Source organism: Belonocnema kinseyi, chromosome 2, assembly GCF_010883055.1.
Source record: "Belonocnema kinseyi isolate 2016_QV_RU_SX_M_011 chromosome 2, B_treatae_v1, whole genome shotgun sequence".
In the NCBI taxonomy this organism is placed as follows: domain Eukaryota; kingdom Metazoa; phylum Arthropoda; class Insecta; order Hymenoptera; family Cynipidae; genus Belonocnema; species Belonocnema kinseyi.
In genome coordinates this window covers 58,620,633-58,642,733 of record NC_046658.1, presented here as the reverse complement: position 1 = coordinate 58,642,733, position 22,101 = coordinate 58,620,633, and the positions used below count along the sequence as shown (strand labels likewise).

Sequence of the window (22,101 nt, the reverse complement as noted above, 5' to 3'; positions counted from 1 at the left end):
CTCACTTTTTTTTTAACAAAATAAGGTTTCGTACCATGCAATTGGTATTATTGTTTGGCCCTGGCGCGTAGACAAGGCTACATCTTCAGGGCTGACCTGAAGATGTGAACTGCAATGTTCACGAAACGTCGGCAAACAATTCGCAGTTTTTTACACGAGTGAAACCCGAAATATATCTTTTTATCAATTCAGTCATTACTTGATGTACTCGCGGTAATAAGTGTCGAACAGAGAAGAATTACTGCAATGAAACTTTGTGACTGGGTCGGTTTTGCGGCTGATTCGTAGAAAACATTTTTGTTTGTTCACGCCTGAGCGACCACCGCTCACCCCGCGCAGTTCCTTTTACTCCTACTTGCGGCACGGTGCCAATTCTCGGAAGGACTATATCCGGGGTCCCCATCTCTAGGGTTCACTGTATTTTCCTATTTCAGCGTAAAAGTAAAGATTATTCTATTCTTTTGAATGCGCGATTTTTCCATCCGTCTAAAATTTTATCATAAGAATAGGATATCCCAGAAACTAATTCATTTCTGTTTCCACAGCGACGGCAGCACAGTTTCCTATTCCCCAAAAGAGAACATGTTTTCAATAGATTTAATTCCTATTGTAATTTTTCCGATAGGCACATCTCACAGAGATGTCTTGTATTCCGCAAAAGTGTTCATATTTTGACTTTATTTATTTCCTTCTAAGCAGTTCACAAAATATGTGTAAATAATTGTTTTAGTTTCTTCATGTGAAATATAAGTTTTTAAATTTTAATTCCAATAAATTAAGAATTAAATGTATAAATATAATACTTGATGGTATTTTCTAAATATTTGGAATTTCCCCCTCTTAATATTCGAAACTTTTTAAACATATGAAAGTTATACAAAATTTTGTATACAGTTTCTTGAAGCTGTAAAACCCTATAAAAATAATATGCAAATATACTATTGTAAAAAATCATTGTTTCCAAGTTAATAAAAAAAGTTTCGTTCTATGCAATGGGGTTCGTGATGCAAAACCAAATATATTAGGGTACCTTTTCATGGACCATGGACAAAGATATAATAATAATAATAATACCTTTGTCCCACATCCCGACAAGGGCCCCCTCCTCATAAAATTTTGCGGGTCCTTTCCTTCCCATACTTTTTTTACTCTAATAAGCGTAAATTTTGCATGTTTATTCAAAGCGAATTTCAAAAGTGCTGAAGAAATTTTCCCTAATTTTTCTTAATTTTAAACTGATTATTAGGTTAAAGATTCATATTTAACAAAAGTAGCTGGTGAGCCGCGGGACCCAGAGGCGACCCCGGGCCCTCTGACTGCGGCCTCCCCTTTGTGGGGGCCATGATTAATTCAATGTATAAAGTGTATCAATCGAAATCCAGGTCCGCTGAAAAGGTACCCCTGTGGACTTTAGGTCTTAAAATCCAATATCATTGTTTCCGGTTAGGTGGGGGCAGTCTGAGGGCCAAAAATTAGTACCAAGTGCATGTGACGAAATATTATTTTTATAAGTTGGAAAAAAACGGTTTTTCACGATAAATGTATCCGAATATTATTTTGTATTGTTCAATAGCTACTCAATTAAATGAAAATTGATAATTTTTTGCAACGAGTTTGGTATTTAATTCAATAGCTTTTGAAAAATAAAATAATATCCAAATACACTTATTGTAAAAAATCATTTTTCTAAAGTTATTTACAAAATTAAATGTCATCCCATGGGATTGGTATTATTGCTTGACCCTCACCTCGCAGACATCTTGCCATCTGACGTCACAACAACAATAATGCATTAAAAAGTTCTTAGAAAATTAAAACTATTTTCCAAAAGGCACTTATATAGACCATAATTAGTTTTCACAAAGATATTAGCAGAATAGGGCAAACATGGACTGAACCTCATTGCATTTTGTCCATCGTTTCCCCCTCACCATTAACTTAATTCAACGAATTTCTCCCACCTCAGCTTGAGCTTGTCGATAGCTTGCCAGTTGACGTCACAACATGAAATATACATATAACCTGTAGAGTTTGTTTACAGTTTACAAGTTTTACGAGTTTTACTGAACGTTTATATACCACAACGTCTATATTTCATAAACACAAAACTAATTGTAAATTGTTATTTATAAGATAAATATAATTGAAATTCATATTTTTTCGTCTTTTTATCAGTACTAGCGTTTCAGTCGTTTCATTGCTGATTTATCTATCTTTCCTAACCTCAAGCTTCTTCACACGTTGTTGATGTTTCTCACATATAGATTTAACATTTCTATTATTTTACAAGGGCTTATTTGAATCATTTTCCTTTTTTTAAATATTGTGTTCACCTTGGATATAGTAGGTTCAGTCACAATTCTTTATTACTTTGTAATTGAAATAACGGACTAACTTGAAGTTGTATACTGAATAACAATAAATCCCAGAAATATAATAAAGTGTATGAAACAATCAATAAATTATAGTTACAATTTGCAGATATAGTTCAACGAGTGGATAAATTGATATATTGATTTCCTATCAAAGATGCCTCGTCCTCGTGATAAAGAGAAAATGTCACAACCCACGATAACCGAATACTTTTCAGTGCGAAAAGCACCGACAAGATCAGTTGACAATACAAATGGCAAGGAAAAGTTATTTGAAAGTCCAAAAGTTGATTTGGATTTAGATTTCATTTTGAGAAAAAAGAAAAACATCCCTCAGTCTACTAGTTCGTCGAGATTGCTGATTTCGGTGCTGGAAAAAAATGCAAAATTGAAAGCTCAGAGTAAAACAGTTTCCAGAAAAGAAAATAATAATCCTAATGTAAAAAATGCATCTGAAAGTGAAAATGTATTGGATTCGACTAAAGTTGAGGCTATGGAATCAAGTTCCTCTAGTTCAAATGAAATAGTTTTGCCTAAAGAAGAAACCTTGGAAGAAAATGGTGAATCTTACTCAGAAAACTGTAATATTTCTGAGGCGCCGGCGATAAAAAAGATTAAACTTGATGAACCTGGGAGACAAGAAGAAGTCATTCAAAAGGTGATTTCAAAAAAGTAAGAATATTTATTTATAATCAGGGTGGGCGCTGGACGAGTAAACTGAGAAATGAAATGAAACAAATTAGGTGTATTTGGGAACGACGCATCACAATCGCGAAACACTGTTTAAAATAAATTCGATTTAAAGTTTTTTAAAATGTTAAGTTAAATTTGTAACGTTTTCACTTATTATATCATTCAATTTACGATGTTTAATGCTACAATAATTTACAATTCAAAATTAAGAGCTTTTGAAATTAAAATTTTCTGATAGAAACTTTTTTAGTTGATCAACTGTAAATACTAATAGTTAATCTGATTTTTGAAATTTAAATGTACTTTCAGAATTAAAAAGTGAACAATAATTGATTTTATACGAAGCTTCTGAATTCGTTTAAAATTAAACAGTTGGCAGATTTTAACGATAAAAATTGTACTGTTTCAAATCGAAAGCCTTAGAGACTAAACAAAGGTTAACGTTCGATTAAAATTTCCTTAACTATTTTTTATTTTGAAATAACTTGAAATTAATAGATTCATAATTGAACACCTAACTTAAATTTCAACATCTTTTCAAATATTGTTTCAGTCTTCTAAAACATTACATTTTTAACCTATTCAGTTTTTAATTTTTTAATTAAGAAAAAGAACAGTTATTTGATATTTAGCAATATTTGACAGTTCATTGGAAGTAGTGATTATAAACGATTTATTCAAGACTAAACAATTTTAAACTTAATTTTTTGTAATAAAAAGCCTTGAATCGTTAAAATTTTAAAGAGCTATATTTAATCATTGAACCTTACAGTTTTAATTGTTCTATTCAAACTTTTTTATATTTGTTAGTGGCATTGTTAAATTGTAATGTATAAATGACAATTGAACACTTGTTAATTTATAAAAATGGCGAGTAAGTTGAATTGATATTAATAAGTTGTGAAAACATCCAAAATTAAATTAAAACTGGAAATGATTTCAAATAATTTAGAACAAAACGTAAACTGTCGCAGGTTTCGAACAAAAAACGTACAAGTTTTTAAAGAATTTTGAAAGGTTTCTAAAGAAAGAAAAATGTCAAGATTCCTAGGAAAATTGAAAATGATTATTTATTTTTAAAAAATTAAATTTAAAAGAATATTTAGAAAGATTTCAAGAGGTTTACAAAATTGTCCAAAAGAACCTGGAAGATCTTAATGCGATTTTAAAGCCTACAAAAGTAGGCTTTCCAAAAATTTTCGGAAAAATTCGAATCATTATAAAAGCTATTTTAATGTTTTCAAAACATTTAAAAAATAATTCAAATTTTGAAAAGATTAGTATTTCTAAGAAATTCTTTATTCTTTTTTATTTTGAGAAACTAATTTTAAGTGAATATTTAAAAATATTTCAGAATAAAAACACATTTTGTTGTATAGATAATAATTGAAAAATTATTAATTTGAAATTACTTAAAATTAAAGTAATTTAAGTCTTAATGTAAGAAGTATTCAATTAATAACAATTAATTCGTCAAATTATTCATTTTATACCTTAAAATTGCTTAATATTATATAATTTTGAAAAATTGAAAATTTAGTTGATTTATTCTTCAATTTAGAGCATTGAAAATAATAACGCGGATTTATATTTTTTAATTAAATCTGAACCTTTGAACTATACAATTCATAAAAGTTAAAACATGTATTTTGAAGTTTAACTAAAATTAATTGAAGTGTCAATGTCTTAACTTTTATACATGTAAATTTGAGGGCATTTCAATTACAAATGTGAAACTTTAATTTTTAAAGCTTAAAAGTCCAGATTTTCACTCTGATTGTTTTAATTTGCAGTTCAGTTTTTGTTACTTCAAATAGAAAAATTATTAGCTTCACAACTTCGAATTTTTTAAATTTCATAGCTCGTGAACAAGTTTTGCGTAACGAAGTAAACCGGAGATTTTTTCCTTTGATTAAAACGGCCGCCATGGTAATTTAATAAATAATATATCTGGAGTTATTCAATGTAATTTTTCTTATTTTGAAAAGGATATATTGTGCTTCGAACCATGGAATCATGGCTTTTTTTATTTCAGGATTTTTTTACTTGAAGGAAAATCAGAAATCATTGTTTTATAAATTTAAGATTCAAACTTTTTCTTAATTGTACCAGATTTGAATGCAATTTTTATTCAATAGTTTACAGAGCGATGCTGTGCCGGTAAAAAAGGCGCCGAAAACGGTGAAGTCTGTAAATAATGATATTTGCGTAAATAGAAGTATTCCAAAAGTTTCTCTGATAGAACCAAAACAATCTCTAATAAAAACCGATGAATCTAAAACACTGGCAGTCGTAAACGAAAGTCAATCTCAAACACCAAAAACATGTTTGCCCTTGCCAAGCGATTACAAGTTTCTAGGACAAGTCTTTACATGCATCGATAGGGTAAGATTTTAATTATTCTGTAGCCAATTTGGCTTGGTTTTACCAACTTTCCTACATTCAAAGCTTGAATGAATATTTTTTAAATTAGGTTGCACTGATGCTGCACCACCGAGGTGAGATTATTACATTCAGAAAACTGCAGCCTGCTCTGAAAAATATGTCAAAATGCGAAGTCACTTTGGATCACTTGGCGCAAATAAAATCAATTTACCCAGAAGCGTACACCTATGAAAATAAGAAGATTATGACTTTTGCTTCAGGGTCAAGAAACCCTCAGAACGAAATGGTTTTAAGTCCAAAGTTTGAGTCTGCGAACACAGCCAAAGAGTCTGTTTCAGATGTTTCTGGAAATAATATTCTTCTAGAAAGGAGCCGAAAGTTTTATAATTCTCTTTTAGGTAAATTAAATTTGATAGTTTCTTCCTTTAATGAATATGAAAAAAATCTAATTACATTTTTTTTTGTACAGAAAGAGTCAAAGACGAACACGAAAATTTTTTGAAGGGATGTAGACAATCGCGACGGGTTATACCGAAAGAGAAGATTAAACGTTGGCATCCTCGATTTGAGATTGAAAAGTGCAAACCTATAGAGAAGTCCGAATTGCCAATAATTCATAGTATTAAAATAACTTCTCCTAAAGAAGTTCTGGGTAAGTTGTTGTGACTAATGGATTTATATGTTCTTTTAAAATTTGACTGTCTCAAAATCAACTTATGAAGTTTTTACCTTCTTTCTGATTCTGATATAATTTCTCGCCTCCTCTTAAAGTCCATTGGACATTTTCCAAAAAAAGATTAAAACTGACAAAATGACGGTGTTTTCTCTGAAAATATTGAGATTCAATTTATTCAAAAACCCCAGCGTTTTTTTCTGTTGATTTCTTTCTAGAATTGTTCTAATGTAAATAATATGCTCCATGATAGTCTGCCCTGTACCCGCGCTTTAGAGAAAAGAGATTTTTTTTCTTCCCGAAATGATATGAGATACGACTAAAGTCAAGAGATAGAAATTCGTTTCTTTAAAAAGAGTTCTAGAAAAAGATCCGTTGACATTGTTTCGCTCACGTTAATTTAGATATTTTTGTATTTTGGTAACAGAATAATGAAATAGGTTAAAAATTCGAGAGTATCGATTATTTAAGAAATTACGAGTTCAAGGGAAAAAGTTTGATGTAAAAAGTTGTTGAAATTGATCAATTATTATCTTTCTGGTTTCTTATGACATCATCAAATTGTATTGTAGAGATAAAATAAATTTCAAAGGATTTTGTAAATATTTTCGTACAAATTTGGAAAATAAAAGTAGATCAATTCTGTGAGTATAAATAAATGTTCACATACCATAGTTTACATACATACGATTTGTTATTTTTTATTATTTACGCACAAGGTGAAAAATTGTCTAGTTTGAATCGATTTTGTGTTAAACTTTTTTTTTAAGCCGAGCTTGCGGTATTTCTTAACAAATTATTCCAAATTCATGCATTAATCTGAACTAATTTCTTCCAATTAAATGAAAAATCCCGTGTTTTTCTATTCCAACCCCCGGAGCTGGATGCGACGATTTTGATTTAATAAGTCAGGTCTGATATGATAAATTTGACAACTAACGTAATGATTTGAACTGCGAATTTATATATTTTGTTTTCGTCAATTTAGCGTTGTAAATTAAAAAGGAAGAGGGTTTTTTCATTCGGGATATAAAATAATCGTAATTTCTTAAAAAGAAATAAAGTTTTGACTAAAGTTGTTTTTGTAAAAACTTTTACAGACTCAAAATCGTTAAAATAGAAATTTGCAACATTTTAATATAAAATAAATCTGAATTACATTTTTTATTAAAGTGATTACAATGTTTTATGAGAACCATTTTGGATCAAACTAAGGTGCAATCATTTTGCCCGATGTTAAAAATTAAAAGGATTTTTTTTTAAGGTGTGCAATTGTACCGGTGTGATATATTTTTATTCTAGTTCAAAGTAACCATATTTCATCAATTATACAAACTGAAAAATTCGTCAGTACTTTTATTCGAATTTATCGAACTGTACTTAGGTGAATAAATTTCTTTTCAGAAAAAGTAAGGGAGTGTTACAAAGTTGACACAAATTTGAAAACTTCAACAGGATCTCCAGAAACTCTGTCTGTACCAGTAAGTACCTTTATATTTGTTATAATTTTAAGTTGAAAATACATTCATTTTTTAATGTAATTTCTTAATAAATTAACTTAAAAAAAAATCAAAGAAAAACATATTTTATATGTATTTTTTGAGACATTCTGTAATCTGAATAATAAATTTTAAATACTTTTTTTGCAGGCGGAGACTAAACGAGAAGATAATGCAAGAGAATATTATTGTAGATTGCCTTCCATAGCAAAAATTCTGCGCAATATTTTTCTATCTGAAAAGAAGAATGTGCTGGCTTTAAATCTCACTATGCAAAAGCTTCAGTTTTCTTTCAAGGAAAAATTATCATTTGATGAAACGGAAAAGCACCTTCGATTACTCTGCGAATCGGTTCCAACGTGGATTAATTTATTTAATCTGGGAAAAGTTGACCGTTTAAAATTCGACAAAAATATCTCGTTTGAAAAAGTCTTGAAAATATTAGAAGCCTTGGCTAAAAAGTACTAAATTCTACATTTTGAGCATTCATAGCTTGTGTATATAATAATAATAAACAGCGAACAATATTTTGATTTTTTAAATAACTTTTCATTTTGCTATTATTTTCAACGCTAGAAAATAATGAAATAAAACGGACTCTAGAACGATAAAAATATTTTATAGGTTATTTGATACATTTATTATGAGGAATTAAATACGCATTTAGAAATGAATATATTATTATTATTATTATTATTATTATTCATATACAATTAAGTCATTTTCTTTTCGGGCTAAGCGTGACTCACTCGTTGAGGTATAGATTTTGTAGATTGATCTAGAATTGTCAATTCTTAAATATGCAATTTCGAATTAAGTTTTGAAATAAATACCTGGAAATTATTTACTCCTAAATTTTTATTTTCCCCTCAACTATTTATATTTGAAGCAACAATCTAAAATTTCGACAAAATATGCATTTTTTTCAACTATTCTAAATGAAGAGGAAAAAGCACCAAATTGTAATTTACCAATAAACACAAATATATATTTTTAAATCCATTAATGAAAATACGTTTACAATTTTCATGAAACTTTTAAATATACAGGCTAATATTTACATATATAATTTACTACAATTTTACCCTATTATAAATTAAAATTCGAGAAAAAAAACTAGTTTGAAATAACTAAACACTTCAAGTTTAACCACTTCTTATCTTAACGTTATTTTCGAAATAGGTACCTGGATAATTTGATTCTAGTTTTGGTTTTCACTCACTTGGTCATTTTCTACTTTTCTTGGTAAAAGAACACTTCTAAAAATGGAAACAATCCCTGTAGGAAACTAAAAAAAAAACATTACAACGAAATATCGTGAACAAAAGAAAAAAAATGGAAGCGCACTCTTCGTTTTATACGAAAATTTGCTACTAGAGATAAAATACAATAAAAGAAGTAGATTTTAACAAAAGATTTACATGCAACTGACACTATTCTACTCTAATTCATGAGCATTGACAGTTTCCTTAACCTTGTCTTCAAGGGATTGCAGGACTTGTTTTAACGCGGAAATTTCGTTAAGAAGATTAAGAGCCATAGTATTACAATTGTTTTTAAGACCTGTGAATTGTGTTGTCAGGGTTAAGATTTGCGCTTCAAGGTATGCATTTTCTTGTCGTAGGTCTTCAGTCCTTTTCATGATTCCTTTAACCCCACGGACATTTTCAAGATGGGGGGGTTCTTCTTCCTGTTCCAGGAGATCATCTTGATTCATGTCGGATTCTTCTTTTTTGGTGCTGGTCTCTGCAGATTTTTCATTTCTAATCTTATTTTTCTTGACCTTTGACTTTGTACTGTCTTCTTTCTGCTCTTGGACTTTATTTTCAGATTTGTTAGCACCTGCAGGTTGATCTTTAGGCTTTTCGTTTTTTCCTGACACTCCGCTTGGTTTGGAAGAGCTTGAACCATGGAAAATTTGAAGATTCAGGGGCTCATCTTGATTTTTAACGGGTTCTTTTCTAATACTTGACTCCACAAATTCTAGATTTTTCTTTCTTTTAGATTTTAGATTAGCCTCCGCTGCTGTCTGAGGAATTTCGTACTTTACTTTCTCCGACTTTTTTTGGTTTCCAGATTCTTCACATCGTTCACCAGACTCTGCTTCTTTACTTTGATACGTCAAATCCAAAGGCTGCTCCATCGATTTCGAATTTCTGTCGTCCTCCGTTTGTTCATCCACTACGGGAATTTCAGCTTCAGATTTGTCTTCAACTAATGCAGAAACTTGCTTAACTGGCTTTGACGAATTGGACTCGTCATCAGATTTAAGCGACATTAATTCTCCCGCATCTTGAATTTGTTCATCGGATTTTGTAGCTTCTACTGGAGCTTGGCCAGCACCAAGCTCTGACTCATTGTTCCTATTTGTTGAATCCGGAAGCAGCTCCTCGCTGTTGCTCGACTTTCCACTCAATCCCTTCATTTCTCCCCTAGATGAAAGAACTTCAGCTCCAGATTCTTTGTTTATTAAGTCGCCTTGAGCGCTCTCCTCGTTTTTTTTAGGAATAGTTATAGTGTCTTGATTTTGACTATGCAGATCCACAATCTGATCATTCAATAATTCTTTCGAGATCGCCGTGTCGTCACGAGGGTAGTTTACTTCTTCTTTTAAATAATTCAGTACTTTGGGAACGTCTTCTTTCTTGGTATCCGTTGACTTCACTGCTTTGTCGAACAAACTTTTCTTTCTTGAAGACTCCAAAGACTGGTTGGCTGTCATCTTCTTTTTCTTCTTTTTCGACTTTCCCTTCCCTATAATCTTTTTATTAGGATTACCACCAGTTGACTTTTCGATATTCTCACCCGCGTTTGACAAAGTATGAGAATTGATCATCTTTTCTGATTCATCCGTTGTCTCCGAACACACCTGAGCAGTTTCCTTTTTCTTCGCTAAACTTTTCTGTCGCCTCAGCTCTCGTTCTTCCGCTACAACAAAATCAGGAAACACGACTGCCGATTGACCACGTCGCTTTTTCTTCGTCTGCTCCTCTCTTTCCTCCACGAACAAGGTATAGACGACAACGTAGTTGTTAGAAAACTTCAATCCGTCTTCCTGAGGATCTCGATAGGGTCTGTCTCCAGCAAAAGGATTTTTCATAAAGGAAGATTTACTTGCGAGGTGGCCAAAGAGTTCGCTCATCTTTTGGTGCTCTGTTTGAGCTCTTGATTTTGTGCTGGTGGTCATGATAAACGGAGCTCGGATATCCATCAACTTTTTGACGGATTCTGTCCAGAGGCGCACTTCACTTTCCTCGAAGTTATAAGCGATGACAACGTGCGGAGTAGTGAAAGATTTGCTCTCTACGTACGATACGTAAGTTAATTTGCTCCTTTGGATTATGAGTGTCTTGCTTTTCATGTCACATGCTTTGCATACTGCAACTTCCGGCTTAATTTCCTTGTTATTCTGGCCTACTACTTTACCGATGACTATGATCTTAAGAGTCATCAGCTGCGGAATCAAGTGCAGCAACATTTCGAAGTTTTCGAAATTCTTTTCTCCTGGGTTGTGATCTCCTGTAAATATAAGATTCAAGAGATCGGCTTTTTAATATTTATAATGCATAGTAACTTTAGTAGATTGATTTAAAAATGTAATTTAATTGAAATATTAAGTTGGAATTTATAAGGAAAAATCTTTTTTTTTCGACTTCTACCAGACTATTTATTCAGAATTGTACAAAAACGTTTCGGAATAAGTCCAATTACCTTATCAGATTACCTTTTACATTTCACAAAATTTAAAAAAAGTAGTTTGTAATAATATTGCCATATTTTTTTAGAACCAATTATAGATAAACATGGAGACGAAAGTATAAAAAAGCGATCAAAGATTGTCTCGAGTGCTCATTATAGTACAATTCTGATTAAATAGCCTAGAAGGAAATTGGAAAATAATGGTTTTCCTTATAAAATCCGATTTGTTTTTCAGGCGTTAAACTAAGAATATTTTACATTCCAGTTCTTTTTAAACTTAAAAAATGTATTTATTTTACGAAGATCCTCACATTATCAAATAATTGTAAGCAAATTTGTATAAAAAGAAAGTCTTTCTTTTGAGGGAAAATATTCAGAGAATAAAAAATAGTTTCTTGCGTAAAGTAACTTTTTTTAGCCAAAGTAGTACAATTTCCGCTTATATTTTGACAAAACAATAAAAGAACTTGTACTAATAAACAAAGTAAGTTGTTAATTACCAAATATAAAATTATAAAAAATGTTAGAAACGGAAAATATAATAAATAGTTTTAAATAATTTTTAACTTAATAAATAAAAAAGAGAAGCATTGAACAATAACAAGTATGAACATTATAATATGTATAAAAAAATATTTAAAAAATAAAGGAATGCAGTATAAATTCTGCATGTCGCTTAAACTGCTAGTTTTAGGTACAGTGAAAAATTATGCATAAAATGTTCTCAAAATGTATTTTGCTCAATCATATACTTTCATAACTATTAGAAAATTACTTGACATTGAATAATTACACTACATGAAAAAAACCATAACAAAGTGTCTATTTAAACTGAACTTTTGTATTACTGGCTGATTCGTATCTTTTTTTGTTTACTAATCTTACAGAAATTATTGAAGCTAATTGTACGGAAATTCTGCACAACTACGGCCACATTAGAATCCTTTCAAAAACAATTATCTTTACCTGCAAATACACAAAATGGCTCAATGTAGAATTTCAGGGTGGCCGTCTTTAAGCTTAAACTATTTTCATTTTCAGTAATAAAAAGGGAACAGAAAAGTAAAATACAGTAAGAATCTTACATTTTAAACTTTTTGCATAAAAGTTTAAATTTTTATATTCCAACGTTCAATAACTTTACGTATCTATATAATTTCAAATGCTACAAATTGAAGAACGAATCATTAAAATTATAATTTTTCTTAATTAAACTATGTCAAGCAATTTTAAGCTAGAAACATTAAATATTGAACGATACCATTTTTTTAATACTGAAAACATTAAATTAAAAATTAAATTATTTTTATTATAAGTAGTTTTAAATGAACAATCATTCAATAGATTTTTTTGTTTTGTAACATTTAAACACAAGTATTCATATAAAATTATTTTTTCAAGATACAATCTCCTCATGAATCTCAAGAATATTTGTTTATGATCCTAAAATGTCACAAAATCCTTCAATTTTTCAAAATAACATTTCAGAATCTTTAAAAATCTACATTTCGTTTTAAATTTTGTTAAATTTTTTCAAGTTTTAAACTATTTAAATTTTTATCAAAAATTTCTATATATCTTTTAAAATGATTCGAATTTTCTATAAGAAAAATCCTGAAAAATTCAAAAAGTTGCTTGTAAATCTTTCAGATTATTTTTTGACAATGTTTTTTATTCTTTTGAAAATTTTAAAAATTTGAAAAAGCTTCTAAAATTTTTTTTACGAATCTGCGAAAATCTACATTTTGTTTGAAAATAGGCTGAGCATTTCTTCAACTTAAACGAATTTTTTGAAATTACCAATAAGTATTCAATTGTTATTTACACAAAAAATTCAAAATGTTCACTTGCAAATTAGAAAATGTTGATATAGAACAATTAAAATCGTAACGTTTGAAGTTTAAATTTAGGTCTACAAATTTTAAATGTACGTAGCTATCTATTTTAAATTGTTAAATTTTTCATATTTGAAAACAATAGATCAAAGGCATGGTAAAAATTTTATTTTTGTAATATCTTCGTAATGACTAATAATAAGTATTATTTTATTATTTCATTAAATATTTCTTAAAAATAAAAACTATTTTTCATATACATTTATATAGACAAAATTAGTTTTTACGAAGATATTGGCAAAATAGGGCAAAAATGGTCCGAATCCCATGCATTCGTCACTTATTTTCCCCCTCAGCAGTCTACGAAGTGGAGTTCGCTGGTGGTTGAAGTGAAAATACCGAATTAATTTGAAGTTATTTTAAAACTGAAAATAGTTTATAAAGTTGCAATCGGACCTTTACTGTTATTTTAACTATAACGGTATTCCAATTGAAACTGTTCCATTTTTTAATATTTATTTGACTAAGCCTTCGAAAATGTATTTTATAATTCGTTAAATTAAAAATGTACGCTTAAAAATGAAGACCTAAAATGATAAATTTTTTGAGTAAAAGATTTTAGAAATATGCATTGTAAACTTAATATCACAATTGAATAATTTTACAACTTGAAGTAAAAAAACTTCAAGTTGAACTTATTTAAGTTTGTAAACAATTTATAAAAAATGAGAAAAGATATCAAGATTATTTTAAATTGCATTATATCATCACAATAAACACTTAATTTGTTTAATAATTTCTTTTAAAACACACACTTAAGACGTATCATAATTATACCTATAGCGTGGACGATCAACTCGGATTCAAATTCAAACTCCAAATCCTGGAGCACCCTCATCAGCGTAAGTGAGTTAGTGTAAAGCTCCGAGCAGACGTGGGGCCACAATTTGTCACCATTTAACGTTGTCAACATCGCAATCGTTTCTTCAGCTTTTTCTGTCAAGAACTTAGCCATATTTTCTGGCAACTTGGCATCCTCTGGATTGCAAAAAAACGGAACATTTTCTATGACCGGGCTAATTATGAATCTTGTATCAATAACAGACTTCCAATCCAGCAGGAAGCAAATTCTGTAGTATGAGCATTCGTGTTCTGGTGCATTTTTGTGCTTTTCACAAAAGCTAACTTGATGGCAAATCCGACAGTAGTCAAGTTTTTGTGGATCGCTTTCTAAACATACAACACAGACTCTCGGATGATGGAACATTTGTTTTTCAAATTTCTCAAACTTCTTATCCAATCTTTTCTGAATAGCTGTAATCAAATTTTGCTTCTTCTTGAGTCGCTTTTCTGGGTCCTTCATCGTTCTTAGAAAATCGAATAAGTTGTTGCTTGCACTGGATTTTAATAAATTAACAATCTCGGCGCACAGATCTTTGTGTTCTGGCCAGTGTTCCTTTTGGTGCAATTTTCCGCAATACGCAATCATATTGCAGTGCAAGCATCTTATAAGATTTGAAACATGGTCATCATTACAAAAGTAACACACATTTGGGTAGAAAAATTGCGAACGAAACTTGACCCTCATGTCTTCTGATATACACAAATCAAAAAATGGGTACCGATCAGTGACATCAGAATTCTTCAACATCTTCTCTAATTTAACTATTTCCAACATTTTAAATTGAATCCGCACGTAAGGAAAACCACGAGCAAAAATACAAAGGAACAAACAACAAAAAACACATTCACGCTTTAACTAACTCATAATGAATAGGAGGCATACCCATGACCTAACTGCACGTGCGAGAAATAGCCATTTTGCTCAACTCGCACTGCTACCAACCTTATTCATTTGTTTGTATTCATGATAGGTGCCGTGGCAGCCTGAGTGAAAGAAAATTTGTGAATAAGTATAAAATGCAATTTATACCTGTGAAACATCACGAAATATATTTTTCAAACTTTCTTAGCAATATTTATCATATAGCATTCGTGAAATGTTCATAAATCCGAATTTGCCGTCGAAATTAAAAATTTCAGAATGCTATGAGGAGAAAACAATATACCAAATGCATGGGACGAAACTTTATTTTTTGTGTTATCTATATACTGAATAATGATTACTATCATTTTATTATGTCATTAAATAGCTCTTAACTAAATAAAAACCATTTTTCAACCCTGTTAGAAATTTCTTATTGAACTTTCTTTCCGAAGCTTTCAATATCTTTTAGATTATTTCCGAAATTTGCATCCGAAACTGTACCCTAATTTCCTGTCAGAATCTTTCAGAATTTATCAGAAAGTATCCCAACGGTATCTTTCCGTTTTTTCCTATGTTTTCTGAAACTGTCCTGCGCGCATTTTTGTCAGTTTCTATCAGACTTTATCAGAAAACTACCTATAGGTTAGAGTGACTTTTAAATGAGAAATCAACTTTTTAAATCAACTTTTAATAAAATCCTGGCATACATGTAGTCTACTTTTATTTATAGACTATTTATTTTCAGGCATTTTTTTGAACATTTTTTGTTCTCACACATCACTTTAGAATGTTAAAAGTTTATTTATGTGTTTAACACATCAAGAGCTGAATTTGTTCTTTTAATTTATGTTTATAAAAACTCGTTATTACTGAAACTGAAAAATGAATATGTTACAATCTGTAGGTTATATAACACATGGACTCCCTGCAGCCATTAGCATGTGCACTGAATAAGTTGAATGTCACTGGAGCTTAAATTCAGTCTAAATTTTAAAATTCCTGTACAGGATAATCTATTGAAACCATTGTAAAAAGAGAATTACAACTAAATAATCATTGAATTTATAAATAAATTGTTGCATCAATTATAATATATTACAATATTATTTCATTTTAATTTCTTCAATTTTTGATTAATCAACATTGTCCTATTCAAATTTATCACTTCATACTTCTCATTCGAAAAAATTAATTCTTTAAAATTTTAATCTGCATATTCCACTCAGTTGAACTCAACCTGAAGTAACCTACAATTGGCAGATTCACCCTTATTGAAACTTGCTATGTGCGCATCGTATTTTTACCATTGGGCGTGCTCTTTTAAAAACTCCATTTCATATTGAATCTTAACCCATTCATATGCACATTAATGAATCGTAGAATACTCATAGGAATTATTTCAGGGTTTTCAGGCTCATTCAACTCTATTCATTCAGCATTTTGACGAATGTAGAAGGGCAGATTTAAAGCACCGTACACAGGTGATCAATTAAAATATGGCCAACCGATTACATCTTCATTCTTTTAATCTGCGAATGACAGGTACGCAATTCAAACCGACTCGCTTTCTATCGGTTCTTTTTTCCTGGGAATTGATATGTAATTATTATGTAATTGTAAATAAACTTTTGAAATTAAAATATATTAGAAGATTAGAAAGTACAAAATTATTCATGTAACAAATTTCGAAGTCTGATAATTGTATTGTTTAATTATTTTTTTCGAAATTATAACTGTTTAATAATTTTGATAGTGAATAAGTGAAAAAATGTGGATACAAGGAATTATTTTTTAAACCTTGTTAAAAACAATTTTTTTGTATGTTCTCATTATTATTATTTATTTTTTAAATAATAATAATTTGCAAAAACAAACTAAAATATATTATTACACAGGCCCACAAAAAAACCAAAAGTGTCTGTGCAATTGACCAGACCTATATATTCTTATGTATTTTTCGACGCTGAATCCGAATTTGCAATAAAAAAGTAGGGTCCAGCTAATTTTTTATGGGGTTTTGATCGAAAAACCTCATTTTTTACGGTTTTTTCATGGTTTTTTTTTAAATAAAAAAAAAATAAAGAAAATGTTTATTTTTTTGACTTCAGAATCGAATTCTACGGGAAAAAATACATCGAAAACCATGTTTTGATTTTTTTTTTACAAAAATTTCAACCCACCATACGGCGATGAAAAGGCAGAAAATCGCGAAAATTGAAAATTTGCTTCAAATTCGATTAAAATGACATTAAAATCAAGTTTTACGATTTTAAACCGATTTATAAACATTGACAATACTTTACTGGGGGTTTTTGAGGTCGCTGATCACGAATTTTAAGTCATTTTTTTCAAAAAACAACTCCTAGTCGGCGTAAGTGGACAATAAACGTTTATCACGTTTATTGTCCACTTACGCCGACTAGGAGTTGTTTTTCAAGAATTCAAGAATTAAATAATTTCTAGTTGAAAACGAGTGACCACGTGTAAACCTAAAAATGCTAAAAATACACAGGAATCACTACTGCGCATGTCAGAGATATCCGCGCGCGTTATGTCACGTTCCAGAAGGAGAAAACTCAAGTTCCGAAATAAGAACAATTAAACAAACGATCTATAATATTGTGATTTTGTAATCAAAATTTTTGACCCAGATTAATAAAATATGAAGGTTTGTTTGCTGGTATTCCCCCTTCTTCCAAAAGAACATATTTAATTTATATGCATTAAAATCCATTTTTAAAATACCCAATCCAATACATTTTAATTCTCGATTTAAATTAATGTATAAAGCTTAATTTAAAAATACTTTATTTCAATTTGAAAAAGAACACTTATTTATTATGCTGTGTAATTTAGGTATACATGCAGTAAATAGATTAATTAAAAAGTGTGACTTTCTGCATATTTCAAAAAAATTAAACCTCACTGATTATCCTAAACATTAAAAGGAATAAGAAATAACTCACCGAAAAAATAAACTTAAAAACCAATTTATTTGTTAAAATATTGTTACGTTTTTAAAACATTTAAGATTAATCGTAATCAAACTGAAATATGAAACATCACTCAGTTATCAATAATAAAATATCATGGAGTTTGTACATCATTCATTTTTCAGTATTAACTTTTGAAAATCTAAAGCATAAAATATGCAAAATTAGGAGAAACTTAAAATAAATCCTAACTTAACGAAGTTTCTTATATCTATACATTTTAAAAACACGTTTCTTTACTCTTCCTTCCAATAAATCCAATCGAGTTTGATTTTTCGTCTTAATCGGCCATAATCGAAGAGTATTTTTTTCTGTAAATAAAATAGTAGGTATCTATAATCTTTAAGAATATTTGTAAATGCAATTCAAATTGAATTATTTTCTAATGAAGCAATAGGTTAAGAATGAATAATTCTTGATAATTAAAATAGTTTCAAAGTTTGAAAAAAACAAAGGAAAGGCTGATTATCTGCTCTGAAGAACAAACAATTATTCTTTTCTTGCAAAAGCGTAGTAAATACTTGCAAAATTTTCGTGCATGGGAATTTTTCATGTTTGGGTATTTGTCCAAATAAAATTTCGAACAATCGCGCGAGTTTGATTATCTTTTGAATACAGAATTTCATACTAACAAATATCCTATTTAAGTATACTTTTTTTAAGACAAATGAATTAATTATCATATTTATACCATATATTTAAGAAAACTAATTATTCGCCAAACTTCGTGCAAATATGTAATTTATTTAGTTCAAAAATAAAGCATTCATTTTTCATACGACAGGACAGAATTCACAACACTTGTGAGTACAATATCGGACGTTTATAAAATTCTAAGGAGATGCAGATGGACATAGCCCAGGCATTTGTTGAAAACCCACACCTTAGTTTATGTCGAGCTAGTGATGAGCGTGACGTTGCTCCTGAGATACTGCGAAATATTTTAAAAAGCATTAATTTCCATTCTTACAAAATTCATCTGGTACAAAAGCTCAATGAAGACGATCCTGATTGTCGGGTTGAATTTTGTGAAATTATGATGGACAAAATTGATAGAGATCCTCTTTTCTTGTACAATACAATATTTTCAGATGAATCTACTTTCACTTTAAAAGGTAAAGTTAACAGGCAAAATTTTAGATATTGGTCCGGTATCTTGAATGATTCATTGATAGGCCCTTTCTTCATCGATGGTAATCTCAATGCCCGCGCATATGAAGAGCTTCTCAGAAACCAAATTGTACCAAGAATAAGGGAGATTACAGGCGATAATTTTCAAAATATTTGGTTCCAGCAGGACGGAGCAACGGCTCATTACGGTAGGGAGGTTGGAGCATATTTGGATACTCAGTTCCCTCAAAGTTGGATTGGAAGAAGGGGTGAAATCGAGTGTCCTGCTAGATTTCCTGATCTGACGCCTCTCGACTATTTTCTTTGGGGTTATTTAAAGAGCAAAATATACTTAACGCAACGGCGAAGCTTAGACGAATTGCAGAATCGGATTCTGCAACAGGCTACTTTTATTGATAGGGAGATGATTCGTAATGCTGTAACTCATTTTTACAATCGCCTAGCTTTTTGTCAAGAAGCTCAAGGTTTTCAGTTCGAACATCTTCACTGAAGCGTGAGAGGCACGGGGACTCACGCTAATCAAGCACCCCTAAGAGAACAGAATTTACTACGTCCACGTCGTTGTTCCTGGGTAATGCTAAACGTAAACGTAAGCTGCTTGGAAGAAACCTTGAAGATCATCACCAAGATCAATGCAGAGCTCACCAATGAATTTCTCGTTGAAATTTACTTCAGGAATGGCACTGACCTCTTGGAAAACTTTGTTAATTTTAAATAACCTCTATCTGACCTTGAACGTTACAATTGACCTATGACTTGGGTACGTACCTGAACGTAGAATTTTCCGCTCTATCGATTGCAGGTGTAAAAATGGGGGTTTCCATTTAAAAAAACAAAGTTGACCTTCAAAAAGCCATGAAGGTCAACTTTAAGGTTAAAATGAAGGTTTACCATTGAATTTCTCGTTGAAATTTACTTCAGACATGACCTTCATTTTTCTGAAAAATATTTTACCTGAGGAAATATCCAACGGTCCCGAGACTTTTTAGACACCCTGTATATAATCCCGGTGCGGAATAGTTTTTCATCCCTCTTAATACTTTTTTCACGCTGTATAAGATATTCACAGCTATCCTAAATGATAGGATTGTACGGGCAATTGAACCTGTGTGGCAAGAAATGTATGAGCAACGAGGCTCAAAGAAAGGCGTAGCGGGATATCGGGAGAACCTACTTATCGATTGATGTGTCTACAAAGATGCAGCATTTTACCAGCGTGACCTATCGATGGCCTGGATTTATTATCGGAAAGCTTTCGATTCGACCTCCCATAGACTTATCATCTGTCTTTCGGAAAACTTAAAGGTTCATCCGCAAATCGTTAGGTGCATAGAGAGATTTATGCCGCTTTGGAAAATCAGATTTACTATCTTATCTGGAAAAAATCATGTGACAAATAACCAGGTCATCTTTCAGAGAGGTGTCTTTCAGGTAGACACCATGAGCCCACTCCTCTTTTGCCTTACATTATTGCCACTATCTCTAGCACTTCGCTATTCCGACGGGTACTTGTGCGGCAAACCTGCAGATCGTAAGTACAAGGTAACTCATGTATTTTACATGGACGATCTTAGGATCTATGCTAAAAACAAAAAGCAACTACATTTAGCTCTAGGGATTGTCGGATGGATTCAGGATGTTACATCTATAAAGGATACTCTCCGAAGCAGATACAAACGTCTCATCCGGCAGATTTGGTCTTACGAACTGTCGGCGAGGAACAAAGTATCTGCAACGAACATGCTTGCCGTCCCGGTAGTACTCTATTCATTTGAAGTAGTTCCATGGACGAAGAACGAGTATCGGGACAAGAAAGGTTATGCACATGAACAAAAGCATACATCTTAAGTCTTCTGTTCCACGACTGTACATCTCACGCCGTCAAGGTGGTCGCGCAATATTAAGTCTTGAATGTCTTCACAACAGGATTATTCTGGGTAGAGCACATAGAGTCGCAAATGGAAGAGACCCTCTTCTTAAAATGGTCAGGAATCACGAAGAAGTGGGCAAAGGAGTGTTTCCGCACAAAGCAGCGGAGGAGTCTGCTGAAACACTTGGACTTAACTTCAGTATTCGGGGTGAGCAAAATGCGTCAAATCTTATCTATCTCGAGTATTCACTCCTGAAAGCCCCGATTAAGAAAGCACACGAGAAAAACTTTCGTGAACAGCTCCTCGATAAGAGGATGCACGGTACCTTCCACACAAATGTGAAGGATCAGTCAATGTCTTGTGAGCTAACGTTTGCTTTCCTTAAATCGCCCGAATTGAAGTCTGGTACGGAGGGTTTCATTTTTGCATGCCAAGACGGTGTCATTTCCACCTTAACATACCGTCGCCACATTTTGAGCCCAGACATTCCTCATGATAGCTGCAGGGCGTTCCATCCACACCTCGAGCATTTAGCTCACATACTATCTAGTTGTCCAACTCATGCGGGGACGACCTACATCCAAAGGCGCAATGCGGCACTAAGAGTGCTTCATTACCATCTCTGTCACTCTTACGGCATTAACCTTAATATCACTCCTCTAAACTTTCCTGGGGAAATCGAGTCGATTGTCGAGAATGGGAAGTGCCGCATATACCGAAACTTTATATTCTCGACAAATGTTTCCGTTGCACACTCGAGGCCTGACATGGTTCTTCTTGACTTCGAGAAGCGAACCATGTTCGTTATCGAATTTTCGGCACGAGCTGACAAAAACATCATAGTCAAGGAGAATGAAAAGAAAGAGAGGTATAGAGACCTTATAAGGGATTTGCAACGATTGTACTCGGAATATTCTGTTAAACCAATCGTCCTTATCATTGGCGCTCTTGGAGATGCTAAGCTTTCACTCGTTAATAGCCTGAAAAACATTGCTGGTTGTCAACAATATGCTAAAACACTTGCGGGAAAAATGGAAAAGGCGGTAGTTCTTGGATCGCTCCGTATTCTCAGGGTGCACGAAACTTTTTCCGGATCGTCGTATTGATTCCGTTACAGACTGTAACCACCTATCTCACGGTCGTGAGACGTGGTTGTGGCTGAAATTTTACTGCGATTCCGCC

The 22,101-nt window shown here is 31.6% G+C and overlaps 2 protein-coding genes across 3 annotated transcripts; one reads left to right on the top strand and one right to left on the bottom strand.

Moving 5' to 3' along the window:
• The first annotated feature begins 2,002 nt into the window (after positions 1–2,002).
• On the top strand, positions 2,003–8,465 carry LOC117167349 (DNA replication factor Cdt1-like). 2 transcript variants are annotated; one of them, XM_033352215.1, is made up of 7 exons: positions 2,003–2,114; positions 2,482–3,044; positions 5,204–5,450; positions 5,539–5,848; positions 5,920–6,102; positions 7,528–7,604; positions 7,773–8,465. In XM_033352215.1, the coding sequence occupies exons 2-7, from the start codon at positions 2,530–2,532 to the stop codon at positions 8,088–8,090; spliced, it is 1,650 nt and encodes a 549-aa protein (XP_033208106.1). In that variant the 5' UTR covers positions 2,003–2,114; positions 2,482–2,529; the 3' UTR covers positions 8,091–8,465. The 2 variants fall into 2 exon arrangements, with proteins under 2 accessions (XP_033208106.1, XP_033208107.1); XM_033352216.1 differs by lacking the exon at positions 2,003–2,114 and adding an exon at positions 2,228–2,347.
• On the bottom strand, positions 8,435–14,982 carry LOC117167348. The gene is made up of 2 exons (XM_033352214.1): positions 13,994–14,982; positions 8,435–11,141 (listed from the first exon to the last, which is right to left on the bottom strand). The coding sequence occupies exons 1-2, from the start codon at positions 14,832–14,834 to the stop codon at positions 9,061–9,063; spliced, it is 2,922 nt and encodes a 973-aa protein (XP_033208105.1). The 5' UTR covers positions 14,835–14,982; the 3' UTR covers positions 8,435–9,060.
• Positions 14,983–22,101: the final 7,119 nt, after the last annotated feature.

What these genes read in the sequence shown, in the direction of transcription:
- LOC117167349 (XM_033352215.1), top strand. Translation starts at nt 2,530, where the DNA reads ATGCCTCGTCCTCGTGATAAAGAGAAAATGTCACAACCCACGATAACC. An exon ending in TCTTTACATGCATCGATAGG is followed by an intron (nt 5,451 to 5,538) that starts GTAAGATTTTAA and finishes TTTTTAAATTAG; the next exon opens with GTTGCACTGATGCTGCACCA. An exon ending in CAGAAACTCTGTCTGTACCA is followed by an intron (nt 7,605 to 7,772) that starts GTAAGTACCTTT and finishes CTTTTTTTGCAG; the next exon opens with GCGGAGACTAAACGAGAAGA.
- LOC117167348 (XM_033352214.1), bottom strand. Translation starts at nt 14,834, where the DNA reads ATGTTGGAAATAGTTAAATTAGAGAAGATGTTGAAGAATTCTGATGTC. An exon ending in GTTGATCGTCCACGCTATAG is followed by an intron (nt 11,142 to 13,993) that starts GTATAATTATGA and finishes TTATATTTACAG; the next exon opens with GAGATCACAACCCAGGAGAA.